This window comes from Anabrus simplex, chromosome 7 (genome assembly GCF_040414725.1).
Source record: "Anabrus simplex isolate iqAnaSimp1 chromosome 7, ASM4041472v1, whole genome shotgun sequence".
NCBI classification, from domain to species: Eukaryota; Metazoa; Arthropoda; class Insecta; order Orthoptera; family Tettigoniidae; genus Anabrus; species Anabrus simplex.
The window spans coordinates 347927987-347946641 of NC_090271.1; the positions used below are offsets into that span (position 1 = coordinate 347927987).

Consider the following 18655-nt stretch of genomic DNA (forward strand, 5'->3'; position numbering starts at 1 on the left):
AATAACAATAATACTGTACTAAATGGATGTAAACACTTCATAGCCATACATTACAGTTCATAATAATAATAATCATAATAATAATAATTCGAGCTCGGTACTTGCGTTATTTACCCATGGGGAAGAGAATATTCTTTTTACGTTATATCAGTTTATCACACTTGCGTTAATATCCCCCTATAACTTGAAACAATTTCCACAGTCTGTCACACTCATCGACTTTGCCTTGGTCGTAGATTGTATCTTCTCTCTTCCTCGACGTCGCTGGATGTATTCTCCTCCTCTTGACCCTATCGTGCCGTGCCGGGGGTCAGGGTTGCCTCGCTGCCAGCCTCTTCCTCGATGATAGTCAATGCATTCTCCCCATGACCAGACTGAGCCGTGTCATCAGTAGCCTCTCCTCCAGGTGGATCCGTGGTAGTTGATCTTTCCTATGCATTGTTTTATAGTTTTATTTAATCAGCTGATGATGACCCAGAGTAGTGGTCGAAACCGGTACCGCTTTTAATCAAATAAGAATGTATCATTACATTTCTTATTTTCCTTGTGTCGAATAGGTTGAACCACTATTTCTTGTTTTCACTTTAATTGTGGTTGGCTGACTCGCCGCAACTCTGATGCATGGACCTTGACAGGATGGTTGGTCTTTAATAAGTAGATCCCATGGCCCAGCTGCTTATCCACCTGGATGGGACCAACCCACTTAGGTCTGAGACCTGCTAGAAACCCTCCAATCTTATTACTGGCTGGGTGGTTACGTCGCAGTACTTGTTGGCCTGGTAGAAAGATCTGGGTCTCTTCGACATCTAGAGCCTTGGCCTGGGTAAGAGATCTCTTCTCGGCCAAAGCTTGCTTCTCCCTAATAGTATGTCATAGAAAGAAAGAGATCCACCTTATCAATACTAAATTTATTAATGTTTTTAAAACAGGACCGGTTTTGACTTTTCACAAGTCATCCTCAGCTGTCATATACATACACATTAGAAAACATGTTTTAACAGTTGTATCTTACAAATAAATATGTCATATTTGATAGACATTAGGTAGTATGTCTAGAAGTGAAATTCTGCTTCTTACGTCTAAGTTTAGAGGATCAAGAATATATTAAAAAGATATCTATCTTTAACATATTAAAAGAATTACAACACATGATAAAATTTGTTGTTTACACTTGACCTTGAATATAGCATTAACGTTCAAGTTTTACCAGTAAAAGTTCTTTAAAAAGACTTTCATATTGCGTTGTTTTTAGTCGACTAAATATGCTTAAATGTAGCTGCATGTGCTTGTACAGTACACTTTTTATTAGGCTTAAACTTTGTCAAAATGAGTAATGTGAATCTGAATTTGAAATTACGATGACAAAGTGAAATGCGTTTGAAATAACAGTAATCTAGGTAATTGAAACCTGTGTTGAATGACTCCTTCAATTATATGCTATTTGAAATACATTACATGCAAATAAGACAATAGCACACTTCAATATGTAAAAGTTAAAAGATATAAGACAATCATGTAAGTTTTGTGAAATTCATATGAAGTATTGTTCTTTCTTCATGCGTATGTGTCAAGTTCAAATGGGGTAGTATATTTTATATAAACTTTGTCAAAATAAATAATGTGAATCTGAATTTGAGATTGCGTTGACAAATGAAATGCCAGGTGATTAAAACCTGTATTGAATGACCTCTTCAAATATCACTATCACTATCAGCCATATTCATTCGTTTTTACGATGTGGCCTCTTTAAGTCCGAAGCAAGGTAGGTTTTCATGAGGTCTCTCCATCTGGGACGGTCTTGAGCGATGTTCTGCCAATTGATCCCAGTAATCTTCCGGATGTCTTTATTCCATCTGTCCGGTGGTCTTCCCCTTGGTCTGAGATGATCTTTCGGACACCACTCAAGCACAAGCTTTGTCCACCTACCATCAGTTCTCCGAGCAACATGGCCTGCCCACTGCCATTTTAGGGTAAATACCCTTTCTAAAATGTCACTGACCTTTGTGACTGACCTGATGTAATCTGCTCTCTTCCTGTCTTTCTTCGTCAAGCCTAGCATGAACCGTTCCATAGCTCTTTGGGTTGTTCTGAGTTTTTGCTTAACAAACTCGCTCAATGGTACATTTCAATATGCAAGTTGAAAGGTAAGAGGCAGTCCTGCAAATTATGTAAAACTTCATATGAAGTACTGTTCTTCACGTGCATATGCCAAGTTCAAATGGGGCACTGTTGGCCACTGTAAGATATTTGCTAAAGTCCAATCACTATAAACTTATATTATCTTGTTAAATATACAGATTGAAGATGAATGTGTTGCCGGGGTTATAAAAGCTGTTGTAGTAGGTGGTTCTTTTTCGATCTATGATACTTGCTAACTATCTGTAAAAAGTAAATGAAATCAATTAGAAGCGCCTTAGAATGTTAAAGTGTCAAGCTTGTGTGTGTGTGTGTGTGTATATATAGATTACTTACTGTCGTGAGATGATTGGGAAGTGTATCGCTTGGCAGCTTGGCGTGTACTATATCGTGAACTTGTGGTATTAGTGTCTGTTGCCGTGATGGGAATGGAGGGGTGGGGAAGGGGAGTTGCTAACTGTGTAGAGGTGGAGTTAGGCGTGTCTTTCACCTGCGCTGTGGATTGCGCGTGGTGTTGTTTATTGACTGTTCTCAGATAATAGTTTTTTATAAAAGGGATGATTTTATTAAATAAAATATTGGTTTTATCTGTTATTTCATTAATGTTATAATTAGGGTTGGCATATTGGTCTATTGTTATATATAGATCTTCAGGAATATTGAGTAAGGGTCCTTTGGGGTTTGTGCTTAATATTATCATATCATTATCTATATTAGTAAAGTTATGTTTATAATCGACCATGTGTTGTCCTATTGCCGAAAAATGGTTGTGCTTTATGGCATTAACATGTTCGTTGTATCTGATGGTAAAGTTTCTGCCTGTACGTCCTATGTTACTTGTTAAGCAGTTATTGCAGCGGATACGGTAAATTCCAGACCGAAGGTATTTGTTGTTATTGTTGATAGTTTTTGTGTTATGTATGATGATGTTGCTGTTATGTGTAGTCCTGTAGGCTATTTCAAGGTTATGTTTTTTGAAAATGTTGGTTAACTAGTATATGTGCGTGTTATTGAATGTAAAGGTTGCGTAGTTTTTCTTGGGTTTGTCTATTTCTGATAGTTTAGTTTTGGGTTTTGATTTGAACTTATGAATGATTGAATTGACTGTATCTTTCTTGTATCCATTTTTTCTTGCTATTTCTTGGATTAAATGTATCTCTTTGTTAAAATCTGTTTTTGAAAGTGGTACGTTAAAGGCTCTATAAACCATACTGTAATATGCTGCTTTTTTATGGGAGTTAGGATGAATGGAATCTGTTGCTATTGTATTTATTGTATGGGTGGGCTTGCGATAAATTTTGAAAGACAAATGATTCATATGAAGTTTTACATAATTTGCAGGACTGCCTCTTACCTTTCAACTTGCATATTGAAATGTACCATTGTCTTATGTTGCATATAATGTATTTTACACAGTATATATTTGAAGAGGTCATTCAATACAGGTTTTAATCACCTGGCATTTCATTTGTCAACGCAATCTCAAATTCAGATTCACATTATTTATTTTGACAAAATTTATATAAAATATACTACCCCATTTGAACTTGACACATACGCATGAAGAAAGAACAATACTTCATATGAATTTCACAAAACTTACACGATTGTCTTATATCTTTTAACTTTTACATATTGAAGTGTGCTGTTGTCTTATTTGCATGTAATGTATTTTAAATAGCATATAATTGAAGGAGTCATTCAACACAGGTTTCAATTACCTAGATTACTGTTATTTCAAACGCATTTCACTTTGTCATCGTAATTTCAAATTCAGATTCACATTACTCATTTTGACAAAGTTTAAGCCTAATAAAAAGTGTACTGTATAAGCACATGCAGCTACATTTAAGCATATTTAGTCGACTAAAAACAATGCAATATGAAAGTCTTTTTAAAGAACTTTTACTGGTAAAACTTGAATGTTAATGCTATATTCAAGGTCAGGTGTAAACAACAAATTTTATTATGTATTGTAATTCTTTTAATATGTTAAAGATAGATATCTTTTTAATATATTCTTGATCCTCTAAACTTAGACGTAAGAAGCAGAATTTCACTTCTAGACATACTACCTAATGTCTATCAAATATGGCATATTTATTTGTAAGATACAACTGTTAAAACATGTATTCTAATGTGTATGTATATGACAGCTGAGGATGACTTGTGAAAAGTCAAAACCGGTCCTGTTTTAAAAACATTAATAAATTTAGTATTGATAAGGTGGATCTCTTTCTTTCTATGACATACTATAGATATCAATATGGAACATCATGAAATTTGTTAATCAAGATGCTTCTCCCTAATGTCGTGCTGCTGCTTATGCTGCCACTCTGCTAGGGAAACAGCTGCATCATATTGACCAGGAGTGGGTGGTGGACGAATCTCCCAATCCCCAGTGCCGTATAGCTGTCAACCAAGGAACAGCTCCGCTGGGGAGTGGCCGGTGACACGGTTGATGCGTTGTCGCAGGACAGAGAGTGACTGCAGTATCTGATGGTCTCACAGTCAATGTTCTTTGTCTATCACGTGGACCCGTAGCATCCTTTTCAGCTCCCGGTTCCGTCGTTCCATTGGCCCTTGGGTTGTAGATAGGGGTGGTCCAGTGCTCCACACCCCATTCTGTCGTCATTTGCTGCCACTTCCTTGATGTGAACTGATTCCCTCTGTCTGACAGAATGCACCTTGGATAACCGTAGCGGCTGAATACCTCATCTTGTAGAAGGCTGATGATGCGTCCCATCGTGGCTTCTGGTATCGGAGAGGCCTCAATCCATCTTGTAAAGAGGTCGGTGATTACTAGCAGTCCTGTTTTATCGCTTGGTGTTCTAGTAAGGACCCATCAAGTCTAGGGCTACGACCTCCCAAGGGTGTTGCGGCCATCTTCCTCACTGACTGGAATCTGCTTTCCTGTTGCTCGCCTTGGTGCAGGCACAGATGTAGCACCCCTTCACGTAGTCCAAGATGTCTTTCCACATGTTGACCCAGAAGAATCTTTGTCTCTTCACCTCCTGGATGTCTGGCTTCAGTGCTGTTGTGGAACTTCTCGAGGATGTGTTGTCTAGGGATCGCCACTACTGCAGGCGTGTTGGAGAGGTACGACCTGTACAGTAAGAGTCTTCCGTCGACCTGGAAGTTCTTGTAGCACATCTTAAATTCCCTTGGGATGAGTCGACTATTGGTGTTCTGTCTCCTAATCCACTGTGTCATGGTCCTACAGGGCTTGTCTTGTTCCTGCCACTGTTTGATTCCTCCCAGATCAAGTTCCATCTTGCTGGTCCTAAGGACAGGTTCCTTAGGCTCACTCTGGTGTTTTCGTGGGAACTCCCTCTCGACAATGGTGCTCCAAGCTTCTGGTTCCATCGCTGGGTGCCTAGATAAGCTGTCTGCTCCTATGTTTGTCGGTCCTGGGACGTGACATACATCGAAATCAAATTCTACGATTAACAGAGCCCATCGCATCAATTTAGATTTTGAGCCAGAGTCCGAGTTCAACCATTTGAGAGCGGCGTTATCGGTGTAGAGATGGAACTTCCTTCCCTCCAAGTAGCTTCTGAATTTGCTCCTGGTGCACGCCACGGCTAAGGGCTTCCTTCTCGGCAGTGCAGTAGTGTTGTTTGATGGGAGATAGCTTTCTGCTGGCATACTCGATGATGTCCCTTCCGCCGTCACTCCTCTCCTGGAATAACACTGCCCCTAAGCCAGAGTCACTGGCGTCCGTCTGCAGCCACATCTTCCGTTTAGGGTCGGGATGGGCTAGACCGGCAGCGTTGCATATTGCAGCCTTAATGTCTTGGAATGCTGCCTCTTCCTTGCTGGTTGATTGGAATGGGCCGTCATTATGGAGTAGATCGATGAGTGGTATTGTCTTCTCTTCAAAGTGTGGCACGAAGCTGCTTATACCATCCACACAAGGCAAGGAGCTGACATACTCGTTGCTTGGTCCTCGAGCGTTCAGCTTCTTAGATAGCTCGATTCTTCTCCGGTTGCCTTTCTAAGCCTTCAGATGTTAGGACATGGCCAAGATATTCTATGCAGTACTGGGCGAAGTGGCACTTCTCCAGTTGACAAATCAGTCCATGAATCTTCAGTTGTTCCAGCACTTTCCTCAGTTGTAGAAAGTGTTCTTGAAAATTCTTGCCATGAATTAAAATGTTGTCAAGATGCACTTGACAAAAATCTCCAACATATCCTGATAATACCTTATCCATCAGTTTCATGAATGTGGTAGGAGTATTCTTCAATCTAAAAGGCGTTACTGCAAACTGGTACAATCCTCTCGGTGTCATGAAAGCGGTCAGTGGTCTAAAACTTTCCTCGACCTCCACTTGCCAGTGTCCGGAGTTGAGATCCAGCGTGCTGAAAACCCTAGACGCACTTAGTTGTTTCAGCAAGTCTTTCAGGTCAGGCATGGGTAGGTATCACTAACGGTCTTCTCGTTCAACCTGTGGAAGTCCACATATAGTCGATACTCCCCATTGTTCTTCTTCGGTATGATGATAGGTGAAGCCCAACAGTTGTAGAGGGTTTGATGAGACCTTGCCCTTCCATCTCTTGAATCTTCTGAATGACGAACTTGCTCTTATCCGTGTTGATTTGATATGGCTGTTGTTTGATGGGTGAGGAAGTGCTGCATTCAATGGTATGTGTTACAGTGGTAGTCCATCCTATTTTATTGGTAATGACTTCTCGAAAGTCCTTTAGGGTGCGTCTCAGCTCCTCTTCTTCACTCGGTCGAAGATGCGTTGACTAGATATCTCACAGGTCTACGTCATACTTCCGCATCCTTGCGAGTCTGGAGTTTTCCATCATGCCAGGCGACCCTCAGATGTCTTTTTCCAAAAAGACTTCATGAGCTGCATAGTCTAGGATCACCTTGTATTCCACCAGAAAGTCATGACCTAATATATCAGGTATCAGGTTCTGAATCACTGCAATGTTAATTACAATAGGTAGGTCGATGCGTTTAGCGCTTAGGTTGGAATAGGTTACTTCGTCTGATCTGCTATTCCCACTACCCTTCCGAAATTGTGAGGCTTCATAGGCAGTAGTAATCTGGCGATAGTCCCATTGACAAATGAATGGGTTGCTTGACTGTCGGGTATGGCTGAAAAATTCTCGTTGCCTATCCTTAAGATGATAGCAGGGCAGGGTTGGCCTGTTCTGCTCACAATCTGACCAATCCCTCTCCTACTTGACCAGGATTGCTCGTCTGTCAGGTCTTGAGGCACCTTCTTTTTCCCGGTCCCATCCCCCCTTAATCTAGAATGGGCCTGACCTAGTTTCTCCAACGTCAGAGTGGGCACTTGTTCTTCAGGTGTCTTGTTCTTCTAGACTGGTAGCACTTCCTAACTGCAGTGGTCTCTTCTGTAGCTTTGCTCTTGTGATCCTCCTCCAGCTGGGCGATGATTCTACTAGATCATCAAAGGATCTTGGTTGTGATACTTTCACTAGGGGTCGAATCTTATCGTGGAGTAGCTCTGTGATGGTAAGATCTCGTTTTCACTTCCTGCTGGGTGCAGACGCTTGAAGAGTTGGTACTTCTGAAGAACAAAGGCGCTAGCTCTCATGCCAGTGGGTTGTGCCTCAGTCAGGAGCTTCCTTTTCACGGAGTTCTTCACCCCTTCAGAATTAAACCTAGTGAGGAATTCCCTCTTGAAGTCCATCCAGTTTAAATTTAAACCCTTCAAGTTATTCCACCAAGTAGCGGTTTGCTCCTTTAATCGTGGTGTGATGAGTTGCACAAAGATGTCCTCTGGTAGCTTAGTCCTTCCTAACAGACTGACTGATCCCTCGATGAAGCTAGTCGGGTTGTCTTCCAGTCGCCCATGGAATTCCGGAAGGCTTTCTGTAATCACCTTTGTGTCTAGGTGTCCTGTGTTGCCGACTAGGTTTGAAGGGGTTAGAGGTGTGACAGTACGTCCTGTTTGAGTTAATCTATCTTCTACTGCATGAAGGATGCTTTCCCTTATATTCTGCACATCTCCCTTGATGGTCGAAACCCGGTTTTTCTAACCTTCCTTCAACAGCAGAAATACGGCTCCTGAAATTTCCCTCGACGGCAGAGATACGGCTTTCCACCTACTGCTTTATGCCGGAAACCTGGATTTTCACTTCCTCCTTGATATTCGAGATATCCCCTTCCGGCTGGCTTTCCCTACTATCGATCTGTTCAACCTGTCCCAGTTTTGACCTGATGTCTGATATCTGCTGCAGTAATCGATTGGTGAAATCTCTAATTTGTGATGAAATTTTGTCATCTACGATTGAAATTTTTGATTCTAGGCCCTGTTCAACTTTGTAAACCTGTGTATACACTTGTGATATTTGTCCAGTTAAAACTGAGTTAGCTTGAGAAATTTTGTCATTTACTTTCGAAATTTGATCTGCAATCTGTCCTGTTAGGCCAGAATTGACATCTGAAATTTTGTCATTTAGTGCCTGCATCATGGTCGTTCGGTTAGAACACATTTCGGTTATATTTACCTCTTCTTATGTGTCCAAATCTTCGTCAAGTTCAATGAAAAACTTTTCGGGATCTTCTCCTTTTTTGTTAATTTATTTATTAAACACGATGTGTACAATCAAGTTTTTCACCACTCTGTCATTTCTGTGATTAGAGATTGAGGTCTGTTTACACATTCCACTAAATGGTATCTAGAGCATGGATTGTTGCATTTCTTGCAGACGCAATCCTCCTTGGGTTCATGGAATGCCTCATTCTGGCAGATCCTTCCATGAAACCCGTGGACAGCGAATCATGTATATAGATGTCGAAGCTTGAAATTCGGTCCCTTCCAAATTTCTGATTTCATTGCATCAGTCTCCATTATTTCTTGGGGTATCCCGTCGGCTTTTTTCCGTCTCTCCTTGATGGTAGTTTTATATGCATGCGTTTCCGGTAGACCAAAAATGTGCTTTATGTCTTCCTTTTTTGACAAGATCTTCCCGTTGCCGCGTCTGCAGTGATTTCTTCTTCCCGTTTGTCGGGATGTTTCTCTTGGTGAGTTCGTCCTTGAGTTGTTTCACGGACATATTCTCTAGTATCACTTGCATTTTGATGATCTATTCCACACTGCATTCGTATTCACTCGTAAATTCTTACGTTCCTTCCCACGGTCGCCAATGAAGTATCCACAAAGACGCACACAAAATGCTGTCAGTTGGTACGTGGATTTACTCACAATTATTTACAAATTAAACACACATAACCGTAATCACGGCCGTCACAAACAGAACACTTCACTACGAAAACATCAGTTTGTGGATGACATGCTTATAAGCAGACAATTGTTTTAAGGTTGCGATCTCCATGCGGCATGTGCTTAGTGATAGGCATTTGTTAAAGATGATGGTGTGTTGATGTTTTTCAATTGGTTCAGTACCTTTTGCATTCAAAAAACCGAATAACTGCGTGCAGTTCGCACTTGGTGGTAACACCCAACGGGAGCTCCATTCTCAACGGCTGTCAAGCCAAGACTGAGTGCCTCAGCATCTCGTGCGCATGTTTATATGTGGGCGTGGGAAATACGCTTCACAATATTGTAACCAACAGCCACACGAACAGAGTTCTGTATTTATAAAAAAATAGACGACCTTATTTTAGGGATTGCCCTCGTAGTACATATCTGACACAATAATCAAAACTAGATGTTGGAAAAATACCAACGGATACAGAATTAGAAATGGAAAAGCACAAGGTGATAGCCTTCATAACAGAAACACCAAAACAAGATTACTGACCTCAAGAAATAAATTAAACCCGAAACCAGAAGAATGAGATTTAGAAAAAAGGTCAGTAATGGACTAATGATAAAATCTGCTCCCAATTACTAACAGGAATGTCGGTAATACAAGAGAAAGGTTGGAGCGGAGAACCCAAGATAAGAACAAAAATAAAGACGCAAGGTCAAATTACATTTCAAAATATCATCAGAAGTTAGAAGAAGTTAAAATAAAATGGCACTTACAAAGCATCTCTGCCAAAAGGGATGGGAACTGGTATAAACCCTGGAAATATATCAGAGCCTACATAATGCGTCCATCTACCACCAAAATCAGAAGTAGACTACAAAAATGGCTTCACCAACAGAGCACAAGGGCATCCAAACTCCCGTTAGTAATAGGAATAGAAGGGGGTATACACCAGTCAGGTGCGCTGGACTACACAGGGCTGAACAGAGAAAGATCTGTATAGCTCTCCTAACATATTAACTCTTTCCGGCCCGAAAGTGCCCGGCCACATTATTTACTCACGTCTGCGATATATGCGATAGTTTTGTATTGTTTTCGGCAGTGAAATGTTTATAAGGCATTTATGAACATGCTGTATAATCTATAAGGCTTAGGAAATAAAAGAAGAGCGATAATCTGTCTTGAATTTCAGCGTGTCAGTCAGCTGTTTCGTTCGTAAACATGGCGGCATTGAGTGCTGCAGACATTGAAAGCGAGCTGAATTAAGGTGAAGAAAGTGACACAGAATCGTTGAGTAGCGGTAGAAGTGAATTTTTAGTAAGTGAAGAAGATATCAATGAAGATAATTTTAGTGATATCAGTGATGTAAGTGAAAACGGATATTCAGAAATCGGACCTCATGGTGATGCAGCGACAATTCATATAAGACAAACATTTCTTTTCGTTACTCCAGATGATTATGTGGGTGATGTTGGACCTGTCCATAATTTTGAATGTGGATCGCGAGAAGTAGATTACTTTTTACATATGAAACTGAAAAGGGGAGAAAGTAAAATAGTTCAAGTGGGTGTTGTGACAGCATGACAACAGGGATATGTGTGCTGTTTCCTCAAACATCACAGTTGAAGTCAAAAGGAAAACTGGGAAGGGAAATGAACAAATTATTGTTCCATGCCCTTTAACAATTCACAGATACACAAAATGTATAGGGGGTGTAGATAGATCATATCAAAAAAGGTCTTACTGTAGTTTGGGAAGGAAGACTGTGAAATGGTGGAGGTACATTTTTGGATTTGCACTGAACACTACAATAGTGAATAGTTTCATTTCATACAATGATACTAATCAACCAGCACCTTCCAGATATGTTAACACTCAAAGGAACTTTAGATTGGCACTCTGTAGACAGATGATAAATAATTTGTCATCAAGGAAGTGTCGTGGTCGCAAACGATCGTTACCATTGACAACACTTTCCCCCGAAAATCTCCACAAAATCACCAAGATATCAGGGAGGAAGAAGGTGTGTGCATATTGTTAATCTGTTTGAAGGAAAGCAGCATCAGGAAGAGGGATTCAGACAACATTGGAATGTGACAAATGCAGCCTAGCTCTATGTCGAGTGGGATGCTTCCTCCAGTATCACCAAGAGAGCGGGATGGAGGTATGAATCAACAATCCTGTGGCTCCTGGAATAGAGATACGGATGTGTTGGTATGTTTTATAATATTAGTGAAAATTTCAATAAATTGTGGTTAGTAGTTTTTATTATATTAAACTTTTTCTGAGACAATGTGCTATGCTTCAATTTTCCCTAACGGTTGAATCCTGGGGATAAATGGAGTGAAAATGCGGGAGGGAAAGGGTTAAGGTGGATGTGGTTTACAGTAATTCCAGTTTTAAAATACCATTACAAGACGGCATATCACTTTGCCATGTCTTGTATCTTTCAATCAATATGTGATTTAAATTAATCAATTGTTGGCGATAGCGTTGTGCATTAATGGTTTCGCCGGGCTTCAAGAGTTCATAATACACAATACCGCTGTGGTCCCACCAGACACAAAGCTCTTCTTGCCAAAGCGATTTGGCCTTGGTGTTGAAGGACCGGCTTCGCCAGGTGACAGCCACAATTTTCTCCGCTTCGGGTTTTCCAAATAAATCCATTTTTCGTCACCCGTCAATTCGGTATGGAAATGATTTTCTTTCGTGGTGTTGAAGCAGCCTTTCACAATTGACTTTGGATTTTCCATTTTTGGTTCATTCAAATCGTGGGACCCGTTTAGCAAGTTTATTGATCTTCCCCATTGCTCATAAACGTGTGCTGATTGTTTCTTGGAACACATTTAATGCTTGTGCCAATTGCTGTTGAGTTTGAGTTGGGTCATCATCCAGTAATGCCTGCAATTGCTTCTCTTCGAACTTTTGTGGTCTTCCAGAATGTGCACTGTCTTTCACATTGAAATCACCCTGTTTAAATTGTCAAAACCACGTCTCTCATGTTCTAATCAATGGAGCATGTTCACCATGTGTTTCTAGCAGCAAAAAATGACTTTTCACAGCCTTTTTCTTTTGATTAAATAAGAAAAGCAAAGCATGCCGCAAATGTTCTTTTTCAGGCACAAACATCGACCTGATCACTAAACGATACAACACAGACGTTAGTGTTTGGCGGACTCAAAATCTGTGTGTTGGTAGGTTAATGTCAGACGAACAAACTGACGTATGTGTCAAATTCATACCCTGCATACCGTTCGCTGGTGCCATCTCTTAGTGAAACCGGATAAGACTTATGTATACCCCAGGTAATTCATTGACTTGGTAGCAAGTCACATACCAAGTTGCTGACAGAATAAGAGTCATATTTTTCAAAGGGTGCAGGATTGATGATACTGCTTTCATGATTTGCCATTCCTCATTCTATGTGATTACATAAATATGATGCTTCTTTCGTGGTATTATTGTTTTACTGTGATGGCTGATTGATTGATAAGCATTTATATTTCTTTATGTTTAGTTCATAAGAGTATATAATTCACATAGAAAATGACATTCCTTATAAATAAGTATAAAACTCGCTTAATGTTGTATATTGACTTCTGGAATAGATTACTCTGTATAGCCAATAAAATATGTTTCAGGTATTGATTTCGGTGATTTCGCACAGATGGCATCAATCGTTTCTGACCACGATGATGTGGCTCGTCGTTGTAAAGCGTTCCGTACATTGATCAAGACATACCAGGATTCGCTGTCTTCTTTGGAAAAGGTGGGCTGTCAAGATAAATATTTTTTTCTGTTTTAGGAGTATTTGTGTTTTGCATCAAGCATTAAGAATTGAATAATTTTATACAGTGTTAAACATTCTTTCCAAATTCATTGTTTTCATTGTTCATATTTTGTATTGCTACTGGCTACATTCATTTCCTAATAATATCAGAGCTACACAAAGCAGCTGTATGGGAGCTTTTGCATGGTTAAACCTGACATCAAAATATTTCATTCATAAATGTTACAGTGTTACTCACTCACGCATATTAAATTCATATTTTCTGCGTCTTTATTTATCTTTAATTAATTCATTATTATTTATTTATAAATTATTCTTAATTATTTATGTGTAGTGTGTTAAAATATTAGGCTCTATTTGTATACCTAATGCATGCTTACGATCATCAGCAGCAGCAACATCATCATCATTTCTTCGCTGTGCAGTTGTGTAATTATATACAGTATCAGTTATATGTTTACATCTTCATTATAGATTGTTATGCCTTTTGGCATTCAGTCTTCAAACCCCTTTGAGTTTACTTAACGCCTCCACAATACTCTATTAGTAACTAGCTCTGTGGCATAATTTAGTTCTGTGCCTTTTATCTTTAAATTATCAGAGACTGAGTCTCGCTCTGTTTCCCTTACCCTCTGTGACCAAGTGTAGTATTCTCCATTTGCCTTACATGACCGCACCACTGAAGCCAGTTTATGTGTCAGTCCAGTTCATTCCTAACTAAGCCTTTATCTCGTCATTCTTAGTAACCTCCTGCCATTGTTCCCACCTGTTAGTACCAGCAGTCATTGTTGCTACTTTTACGTTCTGAGTCCACCCAGGTTTCACTCATATAAAGTAAAGTTGGTCTCAAAACAGATCGGTCAAAGATACAGTAGTTTGGTCCGGGAGCTGGCGTCTTGATGGCAAGTGCATTAGCTTTGCTGTACCTTACTATACCACCGTCCTGGAAGGATGAAAATGAAAACCCACAGCCTGTTTTCAGTTATTCGACCGGGCCCCATCTAGCGGTGACGATAGGAATTGTGCCGGCTGCCGAAGCCTGTCGCACCCCTCTGTGGCAATGATTAATGAATGACAGATGAAATGAAATGATAATGGAGAGTGTTGCTGGTATGAAATATGACAGGGAAAACTGGAGAAAAACCTGTCCCGCCTCCGCTTTGTCCAGCACAAATCTCACATGGAGTGACCGGGATTTGAACCACGGAACGCAGTGGTGAGAGGCCGGCGTGCTGCCGCCTGAGCCACGGAGGCTCTATCCTGCGAGTATGCACATCCTAAATGTGTCTTCCATTTGCAAACAGGACAAGTCATTCAGAATAAAATGTTGGCAAAACGCAAAAACTTCCGCTAACTGCAGTAGCATGCATTGTGGGTACTCACGCTGAGCTGGGCTTACTCGTTGGACTTGAGAAGCAAAGTAAGCAATCCAATGGTAACTGCAACAATTTATTTTATCTTGTCAATTCGCAATATTGTTTTTTTTAAATAACAGCAATTGCTGCAGTATGGTTTTCTCCAGTACGTAGGAAGTAACTTCTGCAGTAGGCAGGGTACGCGACATACCTACCACTTGGCTCGCCCAGCGTTCAGTTCAAGGTGACTCATGGGTGGTAACCACACCAGTAAGCCGACAACTCATCCCTGCCCAGCTTGATCACAGTGTGAAGCAGCTTTGTGCGGGTTTATGATATGTTTATTTACTGTGATTTGGCTTATTGCTGAAACAGCTCTTGCGAGTCACAACTGACAGCAGTGAAGAACGTTTTAAAAGTACGAGTATCCAGTTCACTTTAGAATTGAAAATTAGTTTTTTAAATGTAACAGTGTGAGGAAAACTTGCCTTCTAGTAGGTACCAGCGTTGTAGTGGGCCACGTGGAATGTGTGCAGGAGCGAACGTTTTAATGATTTTCACAGTGCTTGTAATTAGCTTCAACTATCGTAATATTTGCAATGGCTGACTCAATCTGTATGGCTGTTGGACAAAACATTCCATTTTAGGAGCTTGTGTGAGAAACTAGAAATTTTTCAGTCTGGAAAACCTTCTCTAGATACGTCCAATCTTAAAGGGATGCTTAAAGACAAAAATCAAGAGTATGTTTGCCATTTCCAAACTTCACGGTACAGTAAAACAGAATGGATTGCTGTAAGTTCCAAATTTGGTGGCCGTGTTTACTCTTTGCAAGAGACCAAACTGTTTGGTCCGACACTGGTTATATTTTGAGTAACTTGCACAGTGCCATTCAAAAGCATGAGAAATTGTAGTCACACATTTCTGCACTGTTACAGCTGAGAACGTTTGGAAAATCAGCTTGATGGTCAATTGCTTGCAAGCACTGTACAATATAATGAGACCGTTCAGAAAAACAGAGGTGCTCAAGTGATTGATTGATATTTTTTTTTGCTATTCACATATTACCATTGCGAGGACATTCTGAGGGTGAAGATTCTTTGAAGAGGTATGCTTATTTGGGTGCATTAAACTCACTCGCCACTTACGATGCAACATTAAGTACACACCTAGAAACATCGATCATGTTTTGCGGAACTTCAAACAGGATACAAAATTACTTAATAAGGGCTGTCAGTGATGTAGTTTTGGAAAAAGTGAAGTCGGAAATAAAACACGCTATCTTTGTTGCCATTCTTCTTGATGAGGCTTCAGACATTATGAATTTGTCTCAACTATCAACCACTCTGAAGTACGTTGATTCTGAAAGTGGTAAAGTTCATAAAAGGTTTATTTCTTTCACTGATGTCAGCGCAGTTCGAACAGCCAGTGGTTTGCTCGAAATGTGAAAAACATTGTTACTGAGTTTGACTTAAACCACAGGTTGGTTGCACAAACATTCAACGGAGCAGCTGTGATGGCCGGCTGCACAAGTAGACTAAGAACCAAATTTCTAGAACTCTTTCCGAAGGCCATACTTATCCATTGCTTTAGACACAATCTTAATCTGATTTTGTCACAGTCAGTTTTCTGTGTCAAGGAATGTAGACTGTTTTTTCAGACCATAACAGGATTAGGATAATTTTTTTCATAAGTCCTCTATAAACGATCTCATGAACTGAAAGAATTTACAGCAAAGAGGATGCCTAGAAATGCTCCAACGTGGTGGAATTTTTAATCTTATCAAGAACATTGCACTTCATTCCTTGAATTTTTTCAGAGTGTTTTAAATGAAAGCTCAAACTGGGACAGTGAAACAGTAGTAGTGGCACAAGGTTTCATGAAATTTCTAATTATCATTGAAACCTCATTTTTGTTACTGATTTTTAGCAACATTTTTACCTTGACTGATATCCTTTTCAATATCATTCAGCCCAAGAATTTAGACATCCTATATTGCTCCCAGAAAGTTCAGGAAATCACAAGAGAGATGCTAAACCTCAGGAATAAGTGCGAGTAACTTGGGCCGAGACTCTGGCCTATCATGTTGTTGAAGACTCTCAACTAAACAACAATGTCGGGAAGAAGATCCAATAATTTCAAGGAAATACCTTTACCACATTATTTTTGACAACATTGTTGTACAATTAGATGAACGATTTGGGTCAACTTGTAAACATTTTTTTGAATGTGGAGTAATGGATAGGAAAAGACGTGGAACAGGGTCATGGGATGGAGAAAAGGGAGGAGGAAGTAGCTTCTGCAGCTGTCAGGAAAGATAGGACTGACCAGGAGTAGTGGGGATCAAATGAGGTGGGTAGGGTTGAGGCTCTGGTCATGGGGGATTCCATTGTTAGACATGTGGGGAAAGTGTGTGGAGGAAAGGGTACCAGGGTAGAGTGTTATCCAGGAATTAGGTTAAGGCAGATTTTGAGGAAAGTGGAAGAGAAGGAGGAGAGAAAGGAGAACGTGGTAGTGTTTCACGTTGGTACTAACAACGTAAGACAAGCAGGTATAAGTACCAACATAGTTGGGGATGTGTGGTGTTACGAATTAGGAGTGTATATGGAATCAAAACATGTTTTAATGTGCGGCAATCCATGAAAGACAGCAACCCATATGACGTAGTAATTAATAAAGATTCATTGACAGGCAATCCAAAGAGAAAAAGGCTGGGACCAATAGGAGGTCAGTGGAAGGAATAAGAAGAATAACAAAGTATAATCATACTATGTATTCTTTGTACTTGAAAGATAACCTAATCACAACTTAGTATTCCATAACATGATACATTAATGAAACAATCATTCTGAAAAAAGTCTTTACAAGAAATCTCTAGACCATTTACAAAACGTTGTATTAAATAAGGCAATTCAAAAGGACATAGCAAATTGCAAGCCTCAGTGTAATGGAATAAATGAATACAGTTTCCAAAATGAACCAAAAGAGAAGGAAGGCAGTAGGAAGAGACGAGTACGGGATCACAACAGTGGGAGTCGCCTAAGCGTTTTGAAATGCAGAGTACAAATCAGTTCATATTAAAGGTTGTTGAGTCCAGGCCTCGTGTTCAATCATTCCAAAACTCTTGAGTCTATTGATTAATTGGAGGTCATACTTTGTTGGAAAGAAACACTCATGTGAAACTAAAAACCGGCCATAGAAACGAAAGTAAGTTTAAGGCGCTGGCTGCCAAAATCCATTAGATAAACAATGATGATGATAATAATAATAATAATAATAATAATAATAATAATAATAATAATAATAATAATAATAATAATAATAATAATAATAATAATAATAAATAAATAAATAAATAACTCTGTTGCTCACCCAATGCAGCAGGAAAATAAACAGAGTTTCCCAGCAGAATACTGGGAACCCCTTGGACGACCCTCCAACCTCATTCGGTATCAGCGCTGGACTGAAGACCGAGGGATTGTGGGACGGATTTATACCACCACAGAAAGTTCGTGAAGAAAGCACACACATCGAGAAACATCAGACAGTGACGCAGTGGGTGACGACGTAATCCAGTTGTAGGTTAGTATGCAGTGAGCTGTTCAGCAGGACGGGCGCAAGGCGAGACCGCAGCGAATGTAGACGGCCGGTTACATGAGTGTTGATAGCGGTGAGTAGAGCAAGACAAGTAGAGTTCGTGATGACGGCAGCCGAAATTAGGTAAGTGGCCGTTACATATTCCCTTGACGGCTAGGAATCCGAAAGATTCTGGGAGCGAAAAGCCAATGCAGATCTGACGAATGGCGACGGTCGAAGGGGAGCTAGGACAAGAAGGGCTGGAACAAAAGCACACTCGGTAAGAAACAGAGCTTAGATAAATAATTAGTAAAAGGTAAAAAGGGAGGGTGGGGGTCAGGGAAAAAGAATAGAACAATACAATAAACAAACATGAATATGGTCTAGGGAGAAAAAATCCCATTTACATGCTCTTAAAAGGAAACATTCCCTATTTTATCTTGGATGGGAGAGTCCAGTTGACCCAGGTGGGGTTGGAGGGTCACTGGGTAGAGCAAAAGAGAAAAGAAAATTACTGAAAATACTGCTTCAACTGCAAAACATGGGCCTTTTTAATAATAGAAGGATCATTCGCATCCTGTAATAAAACAGAAACAGGGGTGGA

At 40.1% G+C, this 18655-nt stretch overlaps 1 protein-coding gene across 3 annotated transcripts in view; it reads left to right on the forward strand.

Annotated features, from left to right (window-relative positions):
• LOC136877654 (delta(3,5)-Delta(2,4)-dienoyl-CoA isomerase, mitochondrial) overlaps positions 1–18655 on the forward strand; it is a 276941-nt gene that overhangs the window by 113046 nt on the left and 145240 nt on the right. For all 3 annotated transcript variants that reach the window (XM_067151865.2, XM_067151866.2, XM_067151867.2), the window contains exon 4: positions 12975–13102. In XM_067151865.2, the coding sequence (XP_067007966.2) occupies positions 12975–13102 (128 nt within the window). The remainder of the gene's footprint in view (positions 1–12974; positions 13103–18655) is intronic.